The 20,674-nt window shown below is 30.3% G+C and overlaps 2 protein-coding genes across 5 annotated transcripts in view; one reads left to right on the top strand and one right to left on the bottom strand.

Moving 5' to 3' along the window:
* LOC127699865 (SWI/SNF complex subunit SMARCC2-like) overlaps positions 1 to 8,648 on the bottom strand; it is a 33,214-nt gene extending 24,566 nt beyond the window's left edge. For both annotated transcript variants that reach the window (XM_052203273.1, XM_052203274.1), the window contains exons 1-5: positions 8,524 to 8,648; positions 5,187 to 5,306; positions 4,714 to 4,799; positions 2,370 to 2,614; positions 1,866 to 1,935 (exon numbers count right to left, since the gene is read on the bottom strand). In XM_052203273.1, the coding sequence (XP_052059233.1) occupies positions 1,866 to 1,935; positions 2,370 to 2,614; positions 4,714 to 4,799; positions 5,187 to 5,306; positions 8,524 to 8,637 (635 nt within the window). In that variant the 5' untranslated portion in view covers positions 8,638 to 8,648. The remainder of the gene's footprint in view (positions 1 to 1,865; positions 1,936 to 2,369; positions 2,615 to 4,713; positions 4,800 to 5,186; positions 5,307 to 8,523) is intronic.
* On the top strand, positions 204 to 20,405 carry LOC127699866 (coatomer subunit zeta-1-like). Of its 3 annotated transcripts, none has more exons than XM_052203276.1 (8): positions 204 to 239; positions 11,532 to 11,600; positions 12,539 to 12,620; positions 13,389 to 13,480; positions 15,260 to 15,393; positions 16,081 to 16,171; positions 17,413 to 17,433; positions 19,296 to 20,405. In XM_052203276.1, exons 1-8 carry the CDS (start codon positions 219 to 221, stop codon positions 19,341 to 19,343), a joined length of 558 nt encoding a protein of 185 aa, XP_052059236.1. In that variant the 5' UTR covers positions 204 to 218; the 3' UTR covers positions 19,344 to 20,405. The 3 variants fall into 3 exon arrangements, with proteins under 3 accessions (XP_052059236.1, XP_052059238.1, XP_052059237.1); XM_052203277.1 differs by lacking the exon at positions 204 to 239 and adding an exon at positions 8,842 to 8,973; XM_052203278.1 differs by lacking the exon at positions 17,413 to 17,433.
* The last annotated feature ends 269 nt before the right edge of the window (positions 20,406 to 20,674 follow it).

Raw genomic sequence — 20,674 nt, 5'->3', positions numbered from 1 at the left:
GTTACCTTAAATTTTAACACATTATAACAAATATACTCATATACAAAGTTACTTGACATCTGACAATATGTTAGAATGAACAAAACACCTGTAATACAGGTGGTATATATATACTGGTGTGAAATGATATTGATTGAAAAATCAATATTAGTAAAGGTGAAAACAGCTGTCAAGATTTGACAAATGAAACCAAAGAATCAAATTGCTGTTATTGTACAATGGGAGAACTTACTGTGAAGGTAATTTTCTATTTTGATTTTCATAATTATATATTTTGTCTTAAGACAAAAAATAAAGATGTTTGCTACTCAAATTTAAAAATAAAACCCCAACATTTTCATAAATTTTGCTTCTTCAAAGAGATATTAAAATTAAATAAACATCAAATAAATGGAACAAAAGTAAAATATTGTGCTTATATTTTGATTATGAAATTTGTTTTGATTTTTTTCTTAAGAGGGGATTTTCTCTGGATTTTTCAACTGAAATATATAAGAAATGAATTTTGAAAATATATTAGAATAACAGAATTTAGGCTGAAGATTTTGAAGTAACTATTAATTTAGGGAGGGTGGGGAAGGATAGTCTCTAGATTTTTCAACTGAAACATATCAGAAGAAATGCATTTTGAAAAATGTATAAGATATAACATCAATTCTAAAGGTATTTGAACTGACAAAATTACTGTTTGTTTATCAACCAGAGGGGTTACAAGATAACAAGGAAAGGTTGAAGATGTGAACAGATCATTTCTTTTTATCTTATAGCTACTGAGATTCATTAATTTTTACATTAGAATTATTTTATTCTATAAAACTTGTTGGTATGAAGCTTATTCATGTTATTTAAAAATAAATGAAGAATGTGGCAATGGGACACAGATGATGCCCCAGCTTGCATATAATGTTATAAAGGGACATAAAATAAGAATGGTAAAAGTGACGCCACCAAAATTCGAATTTGATCTGAGTTTTGTAGTAATAAGCTTTGTGTATAAGTTTCATAACATTTTTTTTGGTTGAGGCAAACTTAAGTTAGAAAAACAGAAACGAAAAATTCAGCAATTTTATGTTTATTAAGTGGCATAACTCATGAACGGTAAAAGTGACGGCACCCAATTTCGATCTTGATCTGTGGTTTGTGGTTATAAGCATTGTGTATAAGTTTTATATCATTTGGTTGAGGCAAACTAAAGTAAGAGAATGGAAACCAATTTTGAGGACATACGAGACGGTTGGGACGGACAAGGGTAACACTTAATGCCCCTTCGCCTTGTGGCGGGGGCATAAAAATGTGTGTGGCAGACATGTGTTGCCTGTCATACCCCCAAAATATCAGCAGAAATAGCTAAGTCTAGGTTTCAATATGGGAAACCCTAAATATCACACAGAATTTTTTTTAGATCGCAGGTGCACAACTTCATTATCTGTTTAAAAATCTGTGCATTGGGTTGAATTCTGTCTAGCCACTTTCAACGAGTTGCAGATTATTAGAAATGGTCAAGTCCATTGGAAACCCAAAAATCACCAAGATCTTAAACTTAATTAGCAGGTGCAAAACTTCCAGTACTGTGGAACAATCTTTTCAAATGTGATTGAATTTTGTGCAGCTGTTTTAAAGGAGTTGCAGATTATAAAAGTGTGACATGGCCAACAATGATGCAAGACTGAAGAAGTGATCCCTGTGTTGCTTCATCAGGATGCTGTCAGCAATATCAAATAATACATTTTTAATGAACATTTGTGCCAGGCATTTCTAGGACACAAGTTTTATAAAAATATAGTAATATACATAAATTCACACAATACATTTACCTAGAAAATAAATTTAAACTTTAATATCAATAAAAAATAAAATATAACTACCTGTCAGGAAAGTTTATCCAATGGACCATGGCATATTTATCTCTCTTTGAAACAAGACGAACATATTCCTCTAAAAACACAAAACAATCATTGTTAAAATACTTCAATAAATGGCAGGGCTGGATTTATTGGTTTGTTTGTCCAGTACCATCTAATATACCAGTGAGATGAGAAGCTACCTTTTTATGTTTGAATGATTGTACATCTGACATGGCAGGGCCTTCTTATTGCTTGCTGTGTTGTATGGCTTTTGCTAAATGTTGAAGTGGTACAGTGACCTTTAGTTAATAACTTATATGTAATTTGGTCTCTGGTGGAAAGCTGTCTCATTGGCAATCATATCACATCTTCTTTATCTTTATATTGTTATTCACTTGCAACAAAATTTAATTTCTTTAAGCAATTTATGACAGCGAAACATTTTTTACTGAATAATTCTGACACAGGCTGTTTAAAATCTGTTGGGTTCCCTAAAAAACAGAAATTGTGGCCTTTATACTTTACCCTCTGAAGGATCTTCTGTGACAGGATTCACAATGTGGGTGGCATCATCTTCATCATCTGTGACACTCCCCTGATGACGTTTGGCAATGTCTTTCAGTCTTCCTGTCAATTGTTTGTCTAATTCTGGACTCATGAAAATACATGGCATTGTCAGACATTTGTTGGCCACCAATGACCTTTCTATCTGTAGAAACATCTCCACATTTCTCTCCATTCTGGATGGAGATTGGAAATCGAATCGTCTCCTTTAGAAAAAATATTTGTGGCATTGTAAACAGAAAGTAAAATATTTATTGAATTTGCTTTTTATAAGGCCAAAAAAAAATATATGTCTGTTTAAGGTTACATCCTTTAAAAAAATAGGGTAGGTAGGTAGGTATTTCCATTTTATTTTTTTTTTTCATTTTTTTTTTTGGCGAGATGTGTGATGTTGTTACATGTTGTTTTAACTAATATTAAGTGACTATATTAACTTTTTACTGTCATATAAACTTAAAATAAATTGTTTTGTCCTTTCTAATATATAGGTTTATTAATGTACATGTATGCAGGCATATATGCAGAAATAAAATCATTATGCTGTACTGGTGTATGAACAATCAATATATATAAAACAAGAAGACCCATCAGAAACGAGGAAAGATGACAAAACCTGCACTTGTCTTATACATATGAACGTACTGGTTCAAGTTTTGGGGGTTGTACCAACTCCTTGTATTAAAGAATGTTTCTTTCACTGTTGCAAATTTGATGCATTAAACTTTTAATAAATTAAATTCTTTTATACCCTAGTAAATGACCTTCCCAGGAACATTGCTCACAGTCACAAGTTTGGTGCTGTGTTTATTAGAAGAAATAAAGAGTAGACACCCCTGCAGACCATACATATTATTAAATGTGTGGTATTTACATTTATTTATGAGAGGTTAGTCAGAAATTATCTATCTGTCAGTATTTGGCTAACCTCTACAAGTACTGACACTTACCTGCAGAATTAATAAATAGAAAAAAAACATGCGTTTTAACAGGTTCAATTCCTGGTTTGAAATATATTTGCAGGGAAAGGTGTCAATAGGGTGATGTCAAATGTCTTAATATTTAAAAAAAAATGGGTATGCTCGTCCTCCAGCCATCATAACTTGAAAAAACATTTATTGCAGTGTTGGTAGCATTGTCTGCCGCTGTTTGGACAATATGTACCAAATTATTGTTGATCTCTTTCTCACATAAAAATTCTATACATTAAACATTGAATTTATCTACAACATCTCCAACAGTTAAGTTCCCGTCAACAATAAAACCGTCACCTTGTTGAATTTCAGTCTTGCAAGTCACCGTTACTTTGTATGTTTTTGCAGGTTGTTCACTATGGTACAAATCAAACACATCGGTACCAATTATTAATTTGTTTGGTAACGTTGTCATAATAGATTTTGTGAGCATGTGGTCGCATTTTTTTAACTTTAAAGCGACCACGCTTGCTGCCTCAGCCTGTTGAGCCATGCAGCCTGCCATTGAGATCTGATCGTAAAAACGCTTCAGTATTGAGTACGCGATTTTAAAATTAAAGCGCTCAGATGATCACGCACCTACTTTCACTTTTATTTTAAAAAATGACATAGGGTCGGCACCCCAAAATAGGGACGGTCGGGTAACCGTAAACAGACATATATATTTTTTTTTGGCCTAACCATGTTGCCAAAAAATATATTGATTTTTTCTCAAAATAACTGCCTGCCATATCGGGACATTTTATAGCTGACCTGGTATTGGTTTTGCTCATTGTTTTACAGTGACCTATGTGCACTTAAATGCACTTTATTTTGACTCTATTGTATAGGTGTCTCATTGGAAATCATACCACATCTCCTCATTTTCTGTTATATGATATTTGGTCATTGACAATTACATTTTATACAGATTTAAATTTAAATTATTGTTAATTGAAAATAACTTCCAGTTAGCAGACAAGCAATTAACTATTAAGGGCTTTTCCATTAAAATGTATGTGGGAGGGTAGGAAGGGAAGTTTAATTATTGAATGTGGGTCATGGGTCTTTTATCAGTATGCGTCTATTACCATTATGCAAAATTATCTTAAAATTGGTTCTTGGTTGTAGGGATATTTTGAAAGTCCCTTCCTAATCTCCCACATACATTTTAATGGAATAGCCCTAACACTATGCAGGCAATAAAATCATCACAAAATACAGAAAATTTCCCCTCATGACCCAGTTCATGTTCATTTAATAAAAATAAAGATCTTTATTGTTTGAGTGCAAGAGTTTCATCAGTGAAATTTAATCGTTATAGATTCAAAGTTAGCACTGTACATGTATCTTACCATCCTTGATCACTTTTAAACTTATACACAGCTGCTATAATATGACATAAAGATCCACCAGCTTTAAAGTCAAGGAAACATTTCATCTGAAATTAAAAGAATAAAAAAACTTTAGAACTTTAAATCATCTCAAACAGAAATCTAGACTTTTTTTTATTTTTTCATTATTTTTCTATCCAACCAAACTTGCTTTTGCCCTGGAAACTCTGTTATTCATTTATTATGGATCTATAGACCTTTGCTCTGATTTTTTCTTCAAAATTGGTGTCTTTCATTTATCTACAAATTCTACATACATGTTCTTAAAACATTTTTTTCGTTACTGACTATTTAATGTTGTATTTTTTATTTTTGTTACTGACTATTTTATGTTGTATTTTTTATAATTCTTATTAATAAATAAACATGATGTGTCTGTTATCGTCAATCTTTATTCGCAAATCATAATAGAGAATCCTCTTCAAAGTACTTACAGGTAATTTGGTTATTGCTGGATTTTTGACATGTTTGCCAAATGTTTCTTCCTGGAACTGTAACAACTGGATGACAAGACTTGATAAACTTTTATTTGTAGGTGGATCTGCCTGGATATACTACAATAACAAATGAATAAAGAATTATATTGATATCAAACAAGAGTCATGTACATGTATGTGTTTCATTAACAAAAAAATATTTGTTCGTATTCAATTTCAATTAATTTGTTTCTTATATTGTATATTGTTTAACTACAGCGCAGTGGAACCATGTATAGGTTCTTCTTTCATGCAGTCCTCGAAACTAGCACAGGACCAACAGGACATGTCCTGTAAAAATATATTTGGTCCTGTCGATTTTTGTTAATTTTGTAATACATTCCTAAGAAAAATTTGAAGAATCATCAGTTCGGTCCTGTAAATGCCAAATCCCAAATTCTATGACTGTCATGTCTTATAATAGGTCATACAATTTATTTAATTGATGATGTTCATCATGTTCATTGGAAAAAATAATTCCAATGAAATTTATAAAATGGACCTGCATCATACATGTATGTAAGCTAATATTTGATAATTATTAAGAAAGAAAATACTTATATTAAAAAAAAAACAAAACAAACAACTTAGTTAATAAACTGTTGCCACAGAGATATGTCTTGCCTGTCGGAATAAAATTCAGAAAAAGAAAATCTGATGAATAGCAACATTGCTTATGAATTCAAAGTAGCTGGACCATGATCTAGTGGGCAGGGCCTGAAAATGGTCAACAAACTGAGGTGTACAGACAATAATGTAACTTTATAGAAAATATTATTGTCTATTATAAGTAGTTCCTATCAATCTAACTCAAGTAGAAAACTTAACATTGAAAATTGCTAATTAATTCAAAGTCAATGGACCATGTCCTAGGGGGCAGGGCCTCAAAATAGTCATCAAACTGATATGTACCGACAGTAATGCAACTTTGTATTAAATATCAATGATCTATTACAAGTAGTTCCTATCAAACTAACTTAACAATTGTTGACGCCGTCACCGTCACCATCACCATCACCGGAAAAGCAATCCCTATGTCTCGCTTTCAAGACAGGCCAGACAAAAACTTCATATTTTGACAATAATTTTCTATAATTTGTACTTAATAATTATGTCACGCAAGGCAATCAATCAATAATAAAAAATCAATTGCAAGCACTATCATGACTAATAGACAGAACATGTAGTTTTCAATATTTCCTTCATTATTATCAAGCTGGAACATTTAGCTTCATCTCATTGTTTAATGTACTCTTATTTACTCATTATGAGGGATGAAGGAAAAAGCAAGTTTATTGTGTCTGAGAAACCAAACATTGCCGAAAGCAAAGCCCATGAGGATAGCTGGAAACCTGCTAAATTTTACCTCATAACCAATCATTGTTTTATTATACCAAACAAGACAACTTTTAAAGAAATCTACATACACCGTCTGGCAAAAAATATTTAAATAAAAGTTTCATATATATGAAGATGGTGTATGATATTTTTCACCCTTGTGCTATTTGTAGATTAAAATTCAAAGATCCTTAAAAATTTCCATTCATACAATAGGTGGTAATCTAAATTATGTTACCTTACACTGAAGTTCTCAAAGATGTAAGATAAGATCGAAGACAGACCAATACCAAAAATCTTTTATTTTGTTGCTCTATAAAAACAGGGCTCATACTACCTCAAAATAGTAGGGAGAAGTGACTACTCCTTTTGAAACTGAGTTTTTTCAAATACTGGATGAATTATTAGATGTGTTTTTGATGTTTATTAAATATTTATTAAAATATTTAGATTTTCATGAATCAAAATTCTGGTATTTTTAAATGAAATATTTTTTTCATGATTTGATGATTAATTATTAAAGTGTTAATTATGTATGATTACTGTTAATTAGTATTTACATAGCCAAATTTGGTATTATTGTTCTGTGTTTGAAAATCATGATTGTTGTTATAACTAGCTTTGATGTAATTCTTTATTACTTTAAGCACATTATGCTTATCAGTACAATAAATACAAATACATTTTTATAACAAAAAATGGCATAATACATCAGAGAAGCAAATAAACATCAAGTATTGTCTACTAACAGTTCAGTCCTATGATTAAGCGCATTAAATAGAAATTTACACAAATTACGCAAATCTTTGAAATTTTCAGTGCTGAGAAGTTGAACTTATTTGAACGACGATGGACACCTAGAATAATAAGGTTTAATAAACTGTCTCCTAAAATCTCTATAACATTCACATTGTAATACAAAATGGACTTCATCTTCAATGGTATTCAAAGTACAAAGAGCACATTTTCTGTCTAACCTTTTTACTCCATGATAATGTCCTACTTCAACCATTGTCAACAAACAAATTATGTGAAGACAATCTAAGACTAGTTAAATACACTCTAAAAAAATACTGTAAATACAGCATGTAGTTAGCTTGGTATGAGTATATTCAATGAAGATTTGGTATCTTCCGCCTTTCTTTACAAGTCTTAGATGAATGAACTTTGCCTTGATGACAATTTTTTTATTCATTCATGATTCATTACGTTAAATGATTAATAAAACACTAAAGGAAACCTGTTTACATTTATGGAATGTCACTTTACTTTGTAACAATTAAAAAACACTTATTTATAGCAATTCACCAAGGATTTGTATAGTTACAAATATTTGAATACACTATTCCACTAACCAGCTAACTTAAACACGATTAAAAATGTATTCAACACAAAACCAATGATTTGTATAGTATACACTATTCAAATCCTTGACAAAACCAATAAAAAGGGTGCGAACATGAAAGGGGGCGAATGAGATTTCGGGCAAACAGACCCGGATTCGAATAAAGCCAATCATCAACCAAAATTTCAGATTTCTAGCAATCTTAAAATCATAAAGTCCTATGACACCTTCATCCCCAAATTACCCTAGGTCAAACAGGGGCCGCTGTTCATTCATAAAGTAGAAATTAGAATCTTGTGAATCAGTGGGCAACCAAATCAGAAGATTGCTCAGCACACAGAATCACAAAACTTCAAAGGAATGAGTGTCAACATACAAATGATACATGACATAGCCGTATTTGCCAAAAGGATGTAATGGGGCTGCATAACAAGCGGTGTTAAGTTAATTGTTTTGAGGTGCCTCCTCCATTAAGAGTACAGATACTCAGACAATTACTGAGTTAAAGGCATAAATTATCAGGACAAAGGAAGAATTATCCGTAAACAGAAGACAATTTACAGGACATTTATGTTTGCACAGTGAGTTTAATTTCTTGGATTTTACTTTCACCTTTTTGTGGTTTTTGTTTAACCAAGTTCTGACTGAATCAAATTGTGCTATTGTCTCTACGGCTTCGAAAAACTTAACGTTCGGAGAGCCGTCTTTCTTTCTTTGCAACGCCATTTTCCGGCAGCGTTAGTAGATATGCAGTGAATTTGTCCAAATAATATAATTATTGTTTCGAAAAAATATAAAACTATTCTAGATTGAATAAATTTGTTTTATAAAATTTACCTGTACATAAGAAGTAACCCAATTTACATAATTTTATTTTATCAAAATATATATTCACTGCGTTTCAGGTACACTAACTTGCAACGTCGTTTGAGCGTTTGAAGTTGTACTTTTTCACTGTACAAAACAGAAATATTTATTTACATTGAATCACTTCCACGTCAATTTGTCGGCACTCTTTTATTTTGATATATTGTCGAAATAGGAATGGATGGCGGAATATTGGTAAAATATATTTAAATAATACAAAAGCCCTGAACACTGATTTACAAAATTAAATCCAAAAATGTTTTATACTTCGAATGAAGAAAACAAATTCATCTGGTTAATGCATATGTCTATGCGATGATGAATGAGAAATTATAGGTGTATCATTCATAACCTTCAGCAGCTGCTTAAAAAAACTAATATGCGACAGGTGTAAACTGTGAAAGGGGACCAAGTTAGCAAACCTTTAGAATACTAAACAATATCCCGTTAACCTCAGATAATATAATATATATATATAATATATTTTAGTTCCTTTATATGTTTTGGAGTGTAGTGTGACGTCCATTTTCTCTGAACCAGGACACAATTTTATTTAGGGGTCAGCTGAGGACCACCTAAGGGTGCAGGATTTTCTCGCTGCGTTGAAGACCAATTGGTGGCCTTCGGCAGTTATCTGCTCTTTGGTCGGGTTGTTGTCTCTTTGACATATTCCCCATTTCCATTCTCAATTTTAATCATTTTTTGTAAAAAAATCTCAAGCATAAATTCTGGTGAAAAATAACTGAATTACGGAAACGTATCAGATGTTGGTCCTATTTAGGAATTTTATACATGACGTCATTTTCAATGTAAACAAAGAATTGCTATCATTATGTAGGGGTTTGTTTTTTTAGTTTTTAAGTATAGATTAATTAAAAACATTTATACCTAAAAACAACAAATATACAAATTCGGCTTATTTAGTTATTACTGATTTTTTGGACAGATTTTCAAATCTGCCTGATTGAATTGAGGTGAGTTTCCCAGAGAAATCATTTAGTTTGCTCTAAAATTGTATGTTGAATATGCTCTAGACTCATTTTATTACATATACAAACAAAATAAATTCAAATGTTTGTCCTCATTATTCTTATGTGTAATCAGTTATACAAATTTGCAGGAAATTGTATGAATTACAACCTAGCCAGTGTTCTAGGATTTTTATACATATGCAACTTTCCAGGGGAAAGTTGATATCAAAAATTCACTTTCCCACAAGTTCAATGAACTTTCCCTGAATTTTATACTATTTTAAAAATGTTTTCATAATTTTGTTATTCCTTTTATCACATGTTTATACATCATCATAACATGTAGTTCAATTTGAAATTATGAACTCTGTTATTTCCTTTAAAATTAATTAGTTTGTGATTGTGTTGATAATTCAATGTCATGTTCATCTAGATATAATACAAAACATTTGATGGAATATATTACACTGTGATAGTTCATATAAATGTGACATTACATCAGTAATTCAAATGTATTGGCACAAAAAAGGGATAATATCGTCAAACATTACAGGCAAAAAATCACAAATTTGAGATCCGTGTATTAAATCTTTTACCGTTTGCGTTCCTGTTATTAGGTTTTTGCATCTAGAACGGATGGATGTGACATTACATCAGTAATTCAAATGTATTGGCACAAAAAAAAGGGATAATATCGTCAAACATTACAGGCTAAAAACGAATTTGAGATATGTGTATTAAATCTTTTACCGTTTGCGTTCCTGTTATTAGGTTTTTATACGACCGCAAAAAATTTTTTGTGGTCGTATATTGTTGCATCTAGAACGGATGGATACTTCACATCACGGATTTTCCTTGTTTAGCTGGCAAGCATATTTATGACAGTGATCGTGAAACACATGTGCACGTTTTTTCTCCCCATGACTTTACAACCCCTGCATGATTTACGCCAACAACAATGATCCCACTTTGAGACTTTAATTGAAATAAAAGAATACAAATGGTTACTTCGATCGTTTGATCTGTATGAATAGGAAGTTTTTGTAATTTATTTTACTTGCCCACAGACAACAAAGGTTTGAATTTCCACTTTCTCGTGACCTAAATCAACTTGCCACTGGTGACAGGAAAGGGGAATTCTAGAACACTGTAGCAGTGTCCATCAACAAAACAGAAACAGGGTATTGCGCAACATGTACAAGCTCAACTGCTAAAAAAAAAGTTAACGATTTTGGGTTCATTTATAGTATACTGGTAGAGGCCAATTACCGTCAGTTAGCAGTTACCATCACCTGCCATTTTATTGAGCAAACTATTAAAAACAAAACAAGAACTGATAGATAATATTTAGAAAAATAATTATGATAACTTTTGGATTCATTGTCAATGTATATTTGTCATGTTTGTGCCAATTACCAGAAGTTTCCTGGAAACAATATATAAATAATGAAATAATATCTGTTCCAATTGGAGCAGATATTCTATATCCTTTATTCTGTAAGGAACAAATAATACAGAATTTGTTCCTTACAGAATAAAGGGTATAGAATATCTGTTCCAATTATCATGATTATTTATAATATGGTTACTAGGGGAACTTCTGGTAATGCAGTGGAAATGATTAATAGAACATTTCTTTCATTTGGAACTTATATTAAGAAGGGACTTTAATTTCATGGCATTATGACTGTTTTGGTCTAAGATATAATGTGTTCCTTACAAAATTTTTAATTTAAAATGATATTAGCTGATGCTATGTTCGTTATTTATTTTGAAATTTAGGAACCTTCTCTGTATATGGTAAAAGCTGTTGCTATTCTAGACAACGATGGAAACCGTTTGGTAACAAAGGTATATATAATCAACCTATTTTTTGATGTAACAACATTCACAAGGGATATGTCTAGCCAAACCTTAATGAAAACAAAATATGATTGCTATATTAATTTACTATTTTAGCCACTAGTCCTAAGCCAATAATTACAACAAATGTAACATCTGGTGAAACAAGTGACATTTGCCATTTTTGCCCCCCAAAAAAAGAAAATTCATGTTAACTAGCAGTAAACATCTACATCTACAGTTAACACAAGGTGATTAAGTCTTTAAAACATCCTTGTTGGTGTTAAATGAATGGCAAAACAACTGATTTCTGTAAATTTGAGGTGAAAAACTGTTTTTAATATTATGTGCTACTTTATATTCAGTTAGCTTTTTCTAGTCCAGTAAAAAAGTACAGAGCAAATCTGATGAAAAACAATGAAAAAGCACAGAACAATGCTGGATAAAAAACAATGAAAAAGTACAAAACAAATCTGGGTAAAAATTACATAATATATCTGGATGAAAACTGCTTTGAAATATGGAAAATAACATATCTAGACAAATAACAGAACATATCTGAATAAAAAATACAGTCTAAATTTGAAGAAAAAAATGTGGATAAATATACAGAACAAATCTTGATAACAGAAAATAACAAATCATAATAAAAAACTGAAAATATATGTATAAAAAAACCCAGAACAAATCTGTATAAAAAATAGGAACACAAATCTGGATAAAAAAATACAGATCTAACCAATATGGATTATAAATTCAGAAAAAAATCTGGATAAAAAAAAACAACAAATCTGGATTAAAAAAATACAGAATAAATCTGTATAAAAACTGCATTGAAATATTGAAAAATAAACTTGAGAAAGTATTGATATGCCAAAAACCATGGTTACTTTTTTCTCTTTCTCTTCTAAATATTTTATTTTCAAACTTAACTTGATTTTTTTCAGTATTATGATGATCAGTTTCCTACCTCAAAAGAACAGAAGGCTTTTGAGAAAAATTTGTTTAATAAAACACATAAAGCTAACTGTGAGTATCCTTACAGTATGAATCTGCAGTTTTATTTACTTTTTGTTCTGTTAAGTTAATTTCTAATTAGGGAATTAGATTAAAATGTTATTAAATTAGAAATTTATTTTAGCATAAAATTGAAATTTCAGAAAATAACTAAACAACAAATTATACTGAATTAAGCTAAAAAATATTCTCTTTTTAGCACCAAATTGATAACATGGATAAATTGTAATAACAAAAGATGAGGTTGATACTGGCTCTTCTTTTTAATTTCAATACTGTACAAAGTTTTGTTGTGAACACACAACATTTCTCCAGATTTTAAATTATATAACACATTAGTACATGTACTGGTTAAAAACCAAGAGAAAATGTTGTTCTATGATCTGTGTTTGTTTTTGCGGCTATAAATTTTTCACAAAGTAGATTGTGCTAAATAAAACCTTTCCTTTATTTTCCAATATATGAAACAATTTGAATAGAAAAGTAAGTATTTAACTACAATGAGATATCAAACTTTTAATGCCTCAGAACAAATTTCCTTTCTTTTGATGCATTGAGATTGATTCTCGTTTTCTGAATGTCCAGTTACAAATATTTCATGTTCATTTAATCAATGTGTGATAACAATTAAACAGTGGAATTAATGGAACAACAATATTTCAATAGATTTCTTGGTATTTTTTTACAGGATTTTTACCTCTTTGTGACCTATCGTAATGGTAATAGTCACTCCATTCATCTATACAAACTATGGGAATAACTTTTACATTTATTTTTCAGCTGAAATAATAATGTTTGAAGGTTTGACCTGTGTATATAGAAGTAATGTAGATCTGTTCTTCTATGTTGTTGGCAGTTCACAGGAAAATGAGGTTTGTTCTATTCTTTACTGATTATTCAATCCTTATAGTACTAGCACAAGATTATTAGATAACAACAAGCTACATGCTCATAAAATATTGTCTAGCTTTTGAGGAAAAAAGATGGCGCCTAAATTTGTTTAAGCAGAAACGTATTCCTATTTATCTACCCTTTTTCATTTTCAATTCTTGATACTAGTGTGGATACAGTCAACAATAAATAAAAATGATCACACAGATATCCAATATGCACAGATGATTTCACATTGGACTTCAGACAAATTTTCTCATTGAAAGGAAAAGTCTAACTATGATTCTCCAGAGTTTTAGGATTGTCCTGTTGAAATTGTCAATATCAAGTTAAAATCACTTATCTTTTGCTAAATAAAATATCCTTCATTTTGAAAGACTATCATCAAAGATTTTTTTTAAAGTTTTAAATTTTTACACACCTATACATATAACCTTTTTGGCAAAAATAAAAAAAAAATGTTGGATGGAAATATTTATATGGGTACTTATTCATCTTTCATCTAAACATGTACTCCCGTTTGAGACCATTTTTAAAGTTTATGAATGATAATGCATATATTTTGTTTAAAGAATTGTAACCTTTTGATTTTTGTCTTGCCTTGACGGAGTCAAAAAGCGAGACAAAGGTATGCTGTTTCCGGCGTCGGCGTCGTCAACAATGTATTAATTTGTGATTAGGTCTAGTTCATGGTGAACCACTAGTGGTAGGTCAATGATATTTGGTATGCAGTTGTATTAGCATTGGCACATCTCATTACCATGGAGATTATTTGGCCCCGCCCCCTCAGTGAAGGTCTATTGACTTTGAAACTTTTCATAGTTTACATGTATTAGTTTGTGATTAGGTCAAATTATGGGGAACCACTAGTGGTAGGTCAATGATATTTTAGTATGCAGTTGTATAAGCATTGGCATATCTCATTTCCATGGAGATTATTAGGTTTGTTTAAAGGGAACGACTTATAATAAGTCAATGGTATTTGGTATGCAGTTGTATTAGCATTGGCACATCTCATTCCATGGAGATTGTTTAGCCATGTACCTTCAGTCATGGTTCATCGACTTTGAATAATTTCATAACTTACATGTTAAAGTATTGCTATTTTAATTTCAACATTTGCATTATCAAAATTACAAAAAGTCCAGACATATCTCTGTGATAACAGTTTATTACTTTAGATTACCAATTTTTGCTTTCTTTTTGAATGAGACCTGTTCTTGAAATGATTAGACATTAGGGTTGAGTAGTGAACTTTTATGGAAAGGGAATTATTTTTTATTGTAGACAAAGAAAATATGAATATATGTAAAAGAAGAAAAGGTCAGCAGCCCAACTTTACCAAAAACTCAAAAGTCATACAGAGGTTCACATACTGTCTTCAACAACAATAAAGTGTTTACAAAATATTTACTAAATCACCACCCTAACAGAACTCAATTATAGATTGTGTTGCCTACTTTTCATCAGCATTTGACAAACTGATTGTAACACACAACTATTTGACAAATTCAAAGTTGAACTAAGAGTTGTATTGGAACATTACAAATGAATTAACAAATGTAATGTTTTCCACACAAAAGCTTTCATGTAAGGATTGTCCACAACCAAAAACAAAAATCACAAATGTAACAATAAATTGATAAACTTTTTAAAAAATAATACATATGATCTCATACTAACCAAAGAGTTTTTAATACTCTTTACAATATAATACATACTTTTTCTGTATAAATGCATATTTTTTTTTTTCTTTTCAGTTGATACTAGCCAGTGTTTTAAATGCTTTATATGAATCAGTTAGTCAAATCTTGAGAAAGAATGTAGAAAAAAGAGCTTTGTTAGATAATATGGATGCTGTGTTCTTAGCTGTAGATGAAATATGTGATGGAGGGTAATGTCTGCAGTTATCATGTTTATTTGTTTATAATGTACCACTCTGAAATCAAGCAGTATTATCTCCTTTCTATAAGTCAGCTTGTAATTGAGAGTTATCTCCTTTTATAAAATGGAATCTGGTAAAAATAACAGTAAAAGAGGAGGTACATAATCAATCATTCTTTGCTTTGGACATAACCCTTTAAGTTTAATGGCTAACAATTTTGAATAAACAGAGATACGAGTTATGCTTCAATGAGAGCAAAATCTAACATCACAAATAAAGAAACAACATCTATGGTTCAATTTACATGTATTAATAATGATAATAATGATGAAATTTATAAAGCGTCCTACATGAAAAATATGAATTACTCTAAGGCAATGTACATACAGCATGGTAGTTAAACCAAATCAAAGCGTAAAACACAAAACATACAATATATCAGATGCAAATACTGAAGAAAAAAAATACAATAAAAATTACTACTATTTTGTATGCAGTTGTTTATGCATTGGTGCATTTCATTTCCGTGAAGATTATTTGGCCTGCCCCCTCACTTTTGATATATCGACTTTGAAACTTTTCCTTAGTTTATATGTTAAAATTTGTGATAAGGTCACACTTCTATCAAAATTACATGAAGGTGAGACTTATATCTAGTCAACCGTTTATTTGATATTTTGTGGGTTTTTTTTGCAGAATAATTTTAGATTCAGATGCAACATCAATAGTACAGAAAGTATCATTACGAACAGATGATCTTAATATAGGTGAACAGACTATGGCACAAGTAAGTTAGCCCCTGAGTTACCTCCCTTGCACCATGTGCTAGGTTTTTGTCATACATCATAAGGTGTTTGTTCATGCATGTATGCATTGCTAAGGGTTGCATCACTTACTAATTGGAATATGGTTTTAATATTATTTTGAGAACAAATCTATAAATAATATATATTAATATGAATTTATCCAAGCAGTGGATAGTTGAATTATTTAACTTCAACTATCCATTTGTGAATTGTGTAATTATAAATTTCTATTTATATTGAAATTTTGGTTTTGTTGAAATATGAAATCAACTTAAACATTTTTATTCTAAGAATGGTAATACTTTCACAAAAAAGCAAAATAGAAGAATATAAATTGTTATGCATGAATTTTAACAAATGACAGCTTGTCTAATGCACTTGATGTCTATAATTGATTTATCCTTCACTGTTGTACGACTTACACATGCTTATGGGGAGTTGATTCAGTTTCATATTGTATTGTTTTAGATACCTTTTAGATTGAGGTAACTTTTGTGAAATGTCATAAAATAAAATATAGGTTACAGTGCTTCTTTTTGAGAAAAATGAGGTTCAAAAAATGAAATTTTTGTAATTTTATTGAAATTGTCTTTCACCTTTAATAGTTTCTAAAACTGGTATTTTTAGTAATCGATCAGTCAAATTGGGTTTTATTTAAAAGCTTAGATAAGTATGCATCAATCAAAATTAAATTACTTGTAAGTAGTGTTGTTTAATTTAAAAAAAATATAATCGAATTGTCATATTATATGCAAAAATAAGTTAAAAGTAAGTATTACCATACTTATTTTTAAGAAAACTGTAAATTCTGTATCTGAAAGTGCTTCCCCGATGGCATCTCATACTTTGTGGAAATCCCTTTGGAAAAGTTTAAGATAATGTCATACCATCAATTATAGATAAAGAGTGAAAAGATAAAAATTATGGCAAAAACAAGTATTTTGACTACTGTTTCATTTCCAAATGACAACACAAATTTTTTGTATCTTGTTTGTTGGGTACTTCTGCACAATAATTCAGATTTGAAGTCCTTTAAAAAGATTCCATTATTACAATGTCATCATAAACCAACCAGTAAAACAGGACCTTGAATGTTTATTATAGCGTTAATTATTATTTCCCCTGAAACTGTATCAACTCCCTTAAATTTCCTTTCAACTATCATTTATGCTTGTGTGTTATTTGATAACAAATTTAATATTTAATCTGTGTTTACTTAAAGCACTTATCTAAAAAATTAGAGGTAAGATGACACGTATTGGTACTTGGTGTGTATTCATGAGGGAAATACTGTGAAAATCTTTTGTTGCCATAGTAACAGTTGTGAAAATTACTGTAATTTGGAAAAATGTTGGGAAGTTCACAGTTCTATAAAATCATGTATTAGTATTTTGAACACTTTTCTTTATAAACAAATCTGGGTTTTGTAATGAATTTGAAGTAATTAGCTAAGTTATCAGAAGAATGAGCCACATCTATGACATAATCAACCAAATTGTTGTTATTTTTTGGCAGCAAGGAGCCTATAAGATGTCAAATAAAGAAACTTACAAATACATAATAATTTTGCATGCAACTACATTTTAACTTTATTGGCATATTTTAGAAATTAGAGATTACCAAGGGCTGTATAAACCACTTTTGATCCATACATATATATTTGTTTTGTTTTTTTACCGTTCAATAGTCAATGTTTGACTTAGCACATTTTTGAATATAATATTAAAAGTAGATCTTTGATTTGTGATGAAAATATCAACATGTCATGCAAATGGTTTTTTTTTACAAAAAAGAAAACTACTATGTAGCTCAACCATTTATATTTTGTAATGAGGTCAGAACATGTTTGCTTGCCCCTTACTCCTTGGCAGAAAAAAATAGGGCATTTAGGTAAAATATATTTATTTAAAAAATACTTTACCTGGATTATATAGGGAAATGTCCAGAACCTTAATGGTGCTTAACCAAAAACTTACATAACATTTGTTAGAGTAGATCTGAAAATTAAGGATAGGTAGGAAGGCAGAAAACAAAAGTTTTTTTGTTTGCCTTATTATTAAAATTGTTGTCTGAACAAAAGTGGAAAAATATTTTAAAATATGTTTTCTTCTATATATAAAAATAGGGAGCTGTGGTATGATTCCCAATGAGACAACGATCCACCAGAGTTCAAATAACGTAGATATAAGCAATTACATGTATATTTTTCTATCACATATAGAGATGCTGTTGTTTTTTGTTCAAAATTAAATGATATCTGTACTTAGTAGCACAACTGTTATTCTGGTAACACAAAAGATTTTACAGTAGCTAGCCTGGGATATCTTAGGGCTTAGAATTCATCTTTCATAATTAAAAAAAGTTTGTAATGATTTATCTTACATAATGAATAAATCCAATATGATTTGAAATGTTTATATTAATAAGTATGGTGGAATTATGCATGCCTGACAGTGTCCTTGCTAAAGAGGGATGCAGCTCCTTATGACTTTATATACCTTCCCTGCATAGTTTTGTTTTCTGTTAAAAAATACATACATCTCAATGAAAACAATCATTTTAACTTCTGGATTTTATTTTTTTAAACCGAACAATACCAAATAAATCAAACAAACATACAATGACATTTTTAGGCAAAAATGAAATGTCTAGCCTGCACCACTTACACAGTCTACCTGAATTGACCTTCAGAGTTCAAAGATACATTTATTGTCTGCAATGTAATGTTCATATTAAGATAGTTATTTGTCAATTTTTGTTGGCGTTGAGTTGGGACATGAGTTAATAGGTAGTGCTTGCTCCAAAGTATATATTACTGGTCCTAAAAAGATGTTTTTAAAAGTGTATATCAGTAGTAGGTGTCTTGGTAGGCTCCAATATTGTTTATTTATGTGGCATGTTTATTATGTATGGTGTCATAGGTTCTATAATGGTATTTGTTTTTGCTTCAGGGGAAACTATTGATTTGCTTTCAAATACTTCTTTAATCAAGAAATATTGCTAACCTCAATTGTTCAAATTTATTGCTTCACCATGTACTGGTCTTTATGGTTTAAAAGCTTGAGTTATTTCCCTTTAACCACTTTTCCATTTGTTTATGTTTAGGTTCTACAGAGTGCCAAGGAACAGATCAAGTGGTCATTACTGAAGTGAGGACATTTACCATTTATTTATTCTAATTGGGAAAGGAAGAGAGAATGTGATATACTTGTGGACCACCATTTTGGGAAGATACTTTGAAATGACTTTGTTTTTATGACAGGCATTTTTTTCACCATTTCAAATGTATTTCACAGCTAATTGAAAATGTGCATATACATTACCATAGATGGTTCATTACATCAACATTCATTTTAATCTAAATGCATTGAAATGTTTTCATTGTTATTGTTAAAAATCATGCGCGAAAGAAATTAAATTTGAAAAGGTTTTTTTTTATCAAACAAGCTCTAGGAAAGTCACAGAAGAACTGAATAACTTTATACTCACATAGTTCAGCAGAAGTTTCTTACTTGTTCTCTTTTATTGAAGAAAATACATTCATACTTGGATGCAAGGTTTTGGTGGATTGAAATTTTGTTCTCATGAAACTGATTGACTTTGACAAGTTTAAAAGGTTGATTACATTGTCTCAACAAGGGCTGTTTAAAATGTTCTTCTTTAAAATCTTTGTGTCAGATTGAACTTTTGATTTATTATATGTAAATATTTCATCAAAGTTCAAGGCAATACATGTTTTTTTAACAATAATCAAACTTTTGGTTGCTTCATCAAAATATGATAAAGTCACGAAAAAAATATATTTCATATTACAGTGAAACTTGTGTAAACTAAATGACATTTGAACTGAAGAATTTATTCAGAGTAGACTTGTTTGGATTACATAGGTTAAGCTACCCTACAATATTTACTGTATGTCCTGGTTCAAGTTAGACAGGTTTCCAGTTTACTCTGACACACACAGTTTTCACTATACTTTAGAAGAAAATGGCTACTGCCAAATAAGATGAATCTAAAATAGTCACATTTTTTTTCCATTGAACAGTCTAGATGACTAGATGAGTAGTTTAAAAATTGAATAACTACTAAAACTTTTCTTTACAAAAGAGATATCAATGACCATTTTCATGATTAAACTGTTTTATTTATTTATATATGATGTCAAATGTTTTTATGAACATGTAGAAAAGTCAATAAATAAATATATGTGTACTATGCAGGGCTTTGTTCATTTTACATGTTTATTCTATTAACTAAGGCTTTGCTAAGGAATTTTCTCAAAAGGAAAATACCTGGTACTAGATGTTTCAGAAGGGTTTCATATCCTGCCGAAGTTAAAAAAAGATATTGAGTCAAATTAAGAGGACATGAAGAAACACTTGATGAGATATATGTTCCAATTGAAAGGTTTTTTCTCAATGTCAAGCATCTGATATTTGTATAGCAAAATCTGATAGTCCATAAATGAGTTTTTATCAGTGTTG

The sequence above is a fragment of the Mytilus californianus genome, unplaced genomic scaffold (genome assembly GCF_021869535.1).
Source record: "Mytilus californianus isolate M0D057914Y unplaced genomic scaffold, xbMytCali1.0.p SCAF_42, whole genome shotgun sequence".
Lineage (NCBI taxonomy): Eukaryota > Metazoa > Mollusca > Bivalvia > Mytilida > Mytilidae > Mytilus > Mytilus californianus.
Note: the sequence above shows the minus strand (reverse complement) of the source record. Positions and strands in the feature narration are given on the sequence as shown.

What these genes read in the sequence shown, in the direction of transcription:
- LOC127699866 (XM_052203276.1), top strand. Translation starts at nt 219, where the DNA reads ATGGGAGAACTTACTGTGAAG. An exon ending in TAAAACACATAAAGCTAACT is followed by an intron (nt 12,621 to 13,388) that starts GTGAGTATCCTT and finishes TTTATTTTTCAG; the next exon opens with CTGAAATAATAATGTTTGAA. An exon ending in GATGAAATATGTGATGGAGG is followed by an intron (nt 15,394 to 16,080) that starts GTAATGTCTGCA and finishes TTTTTTTTGCAG; the next exon opens with AATAATTTTAGATTCAGATG.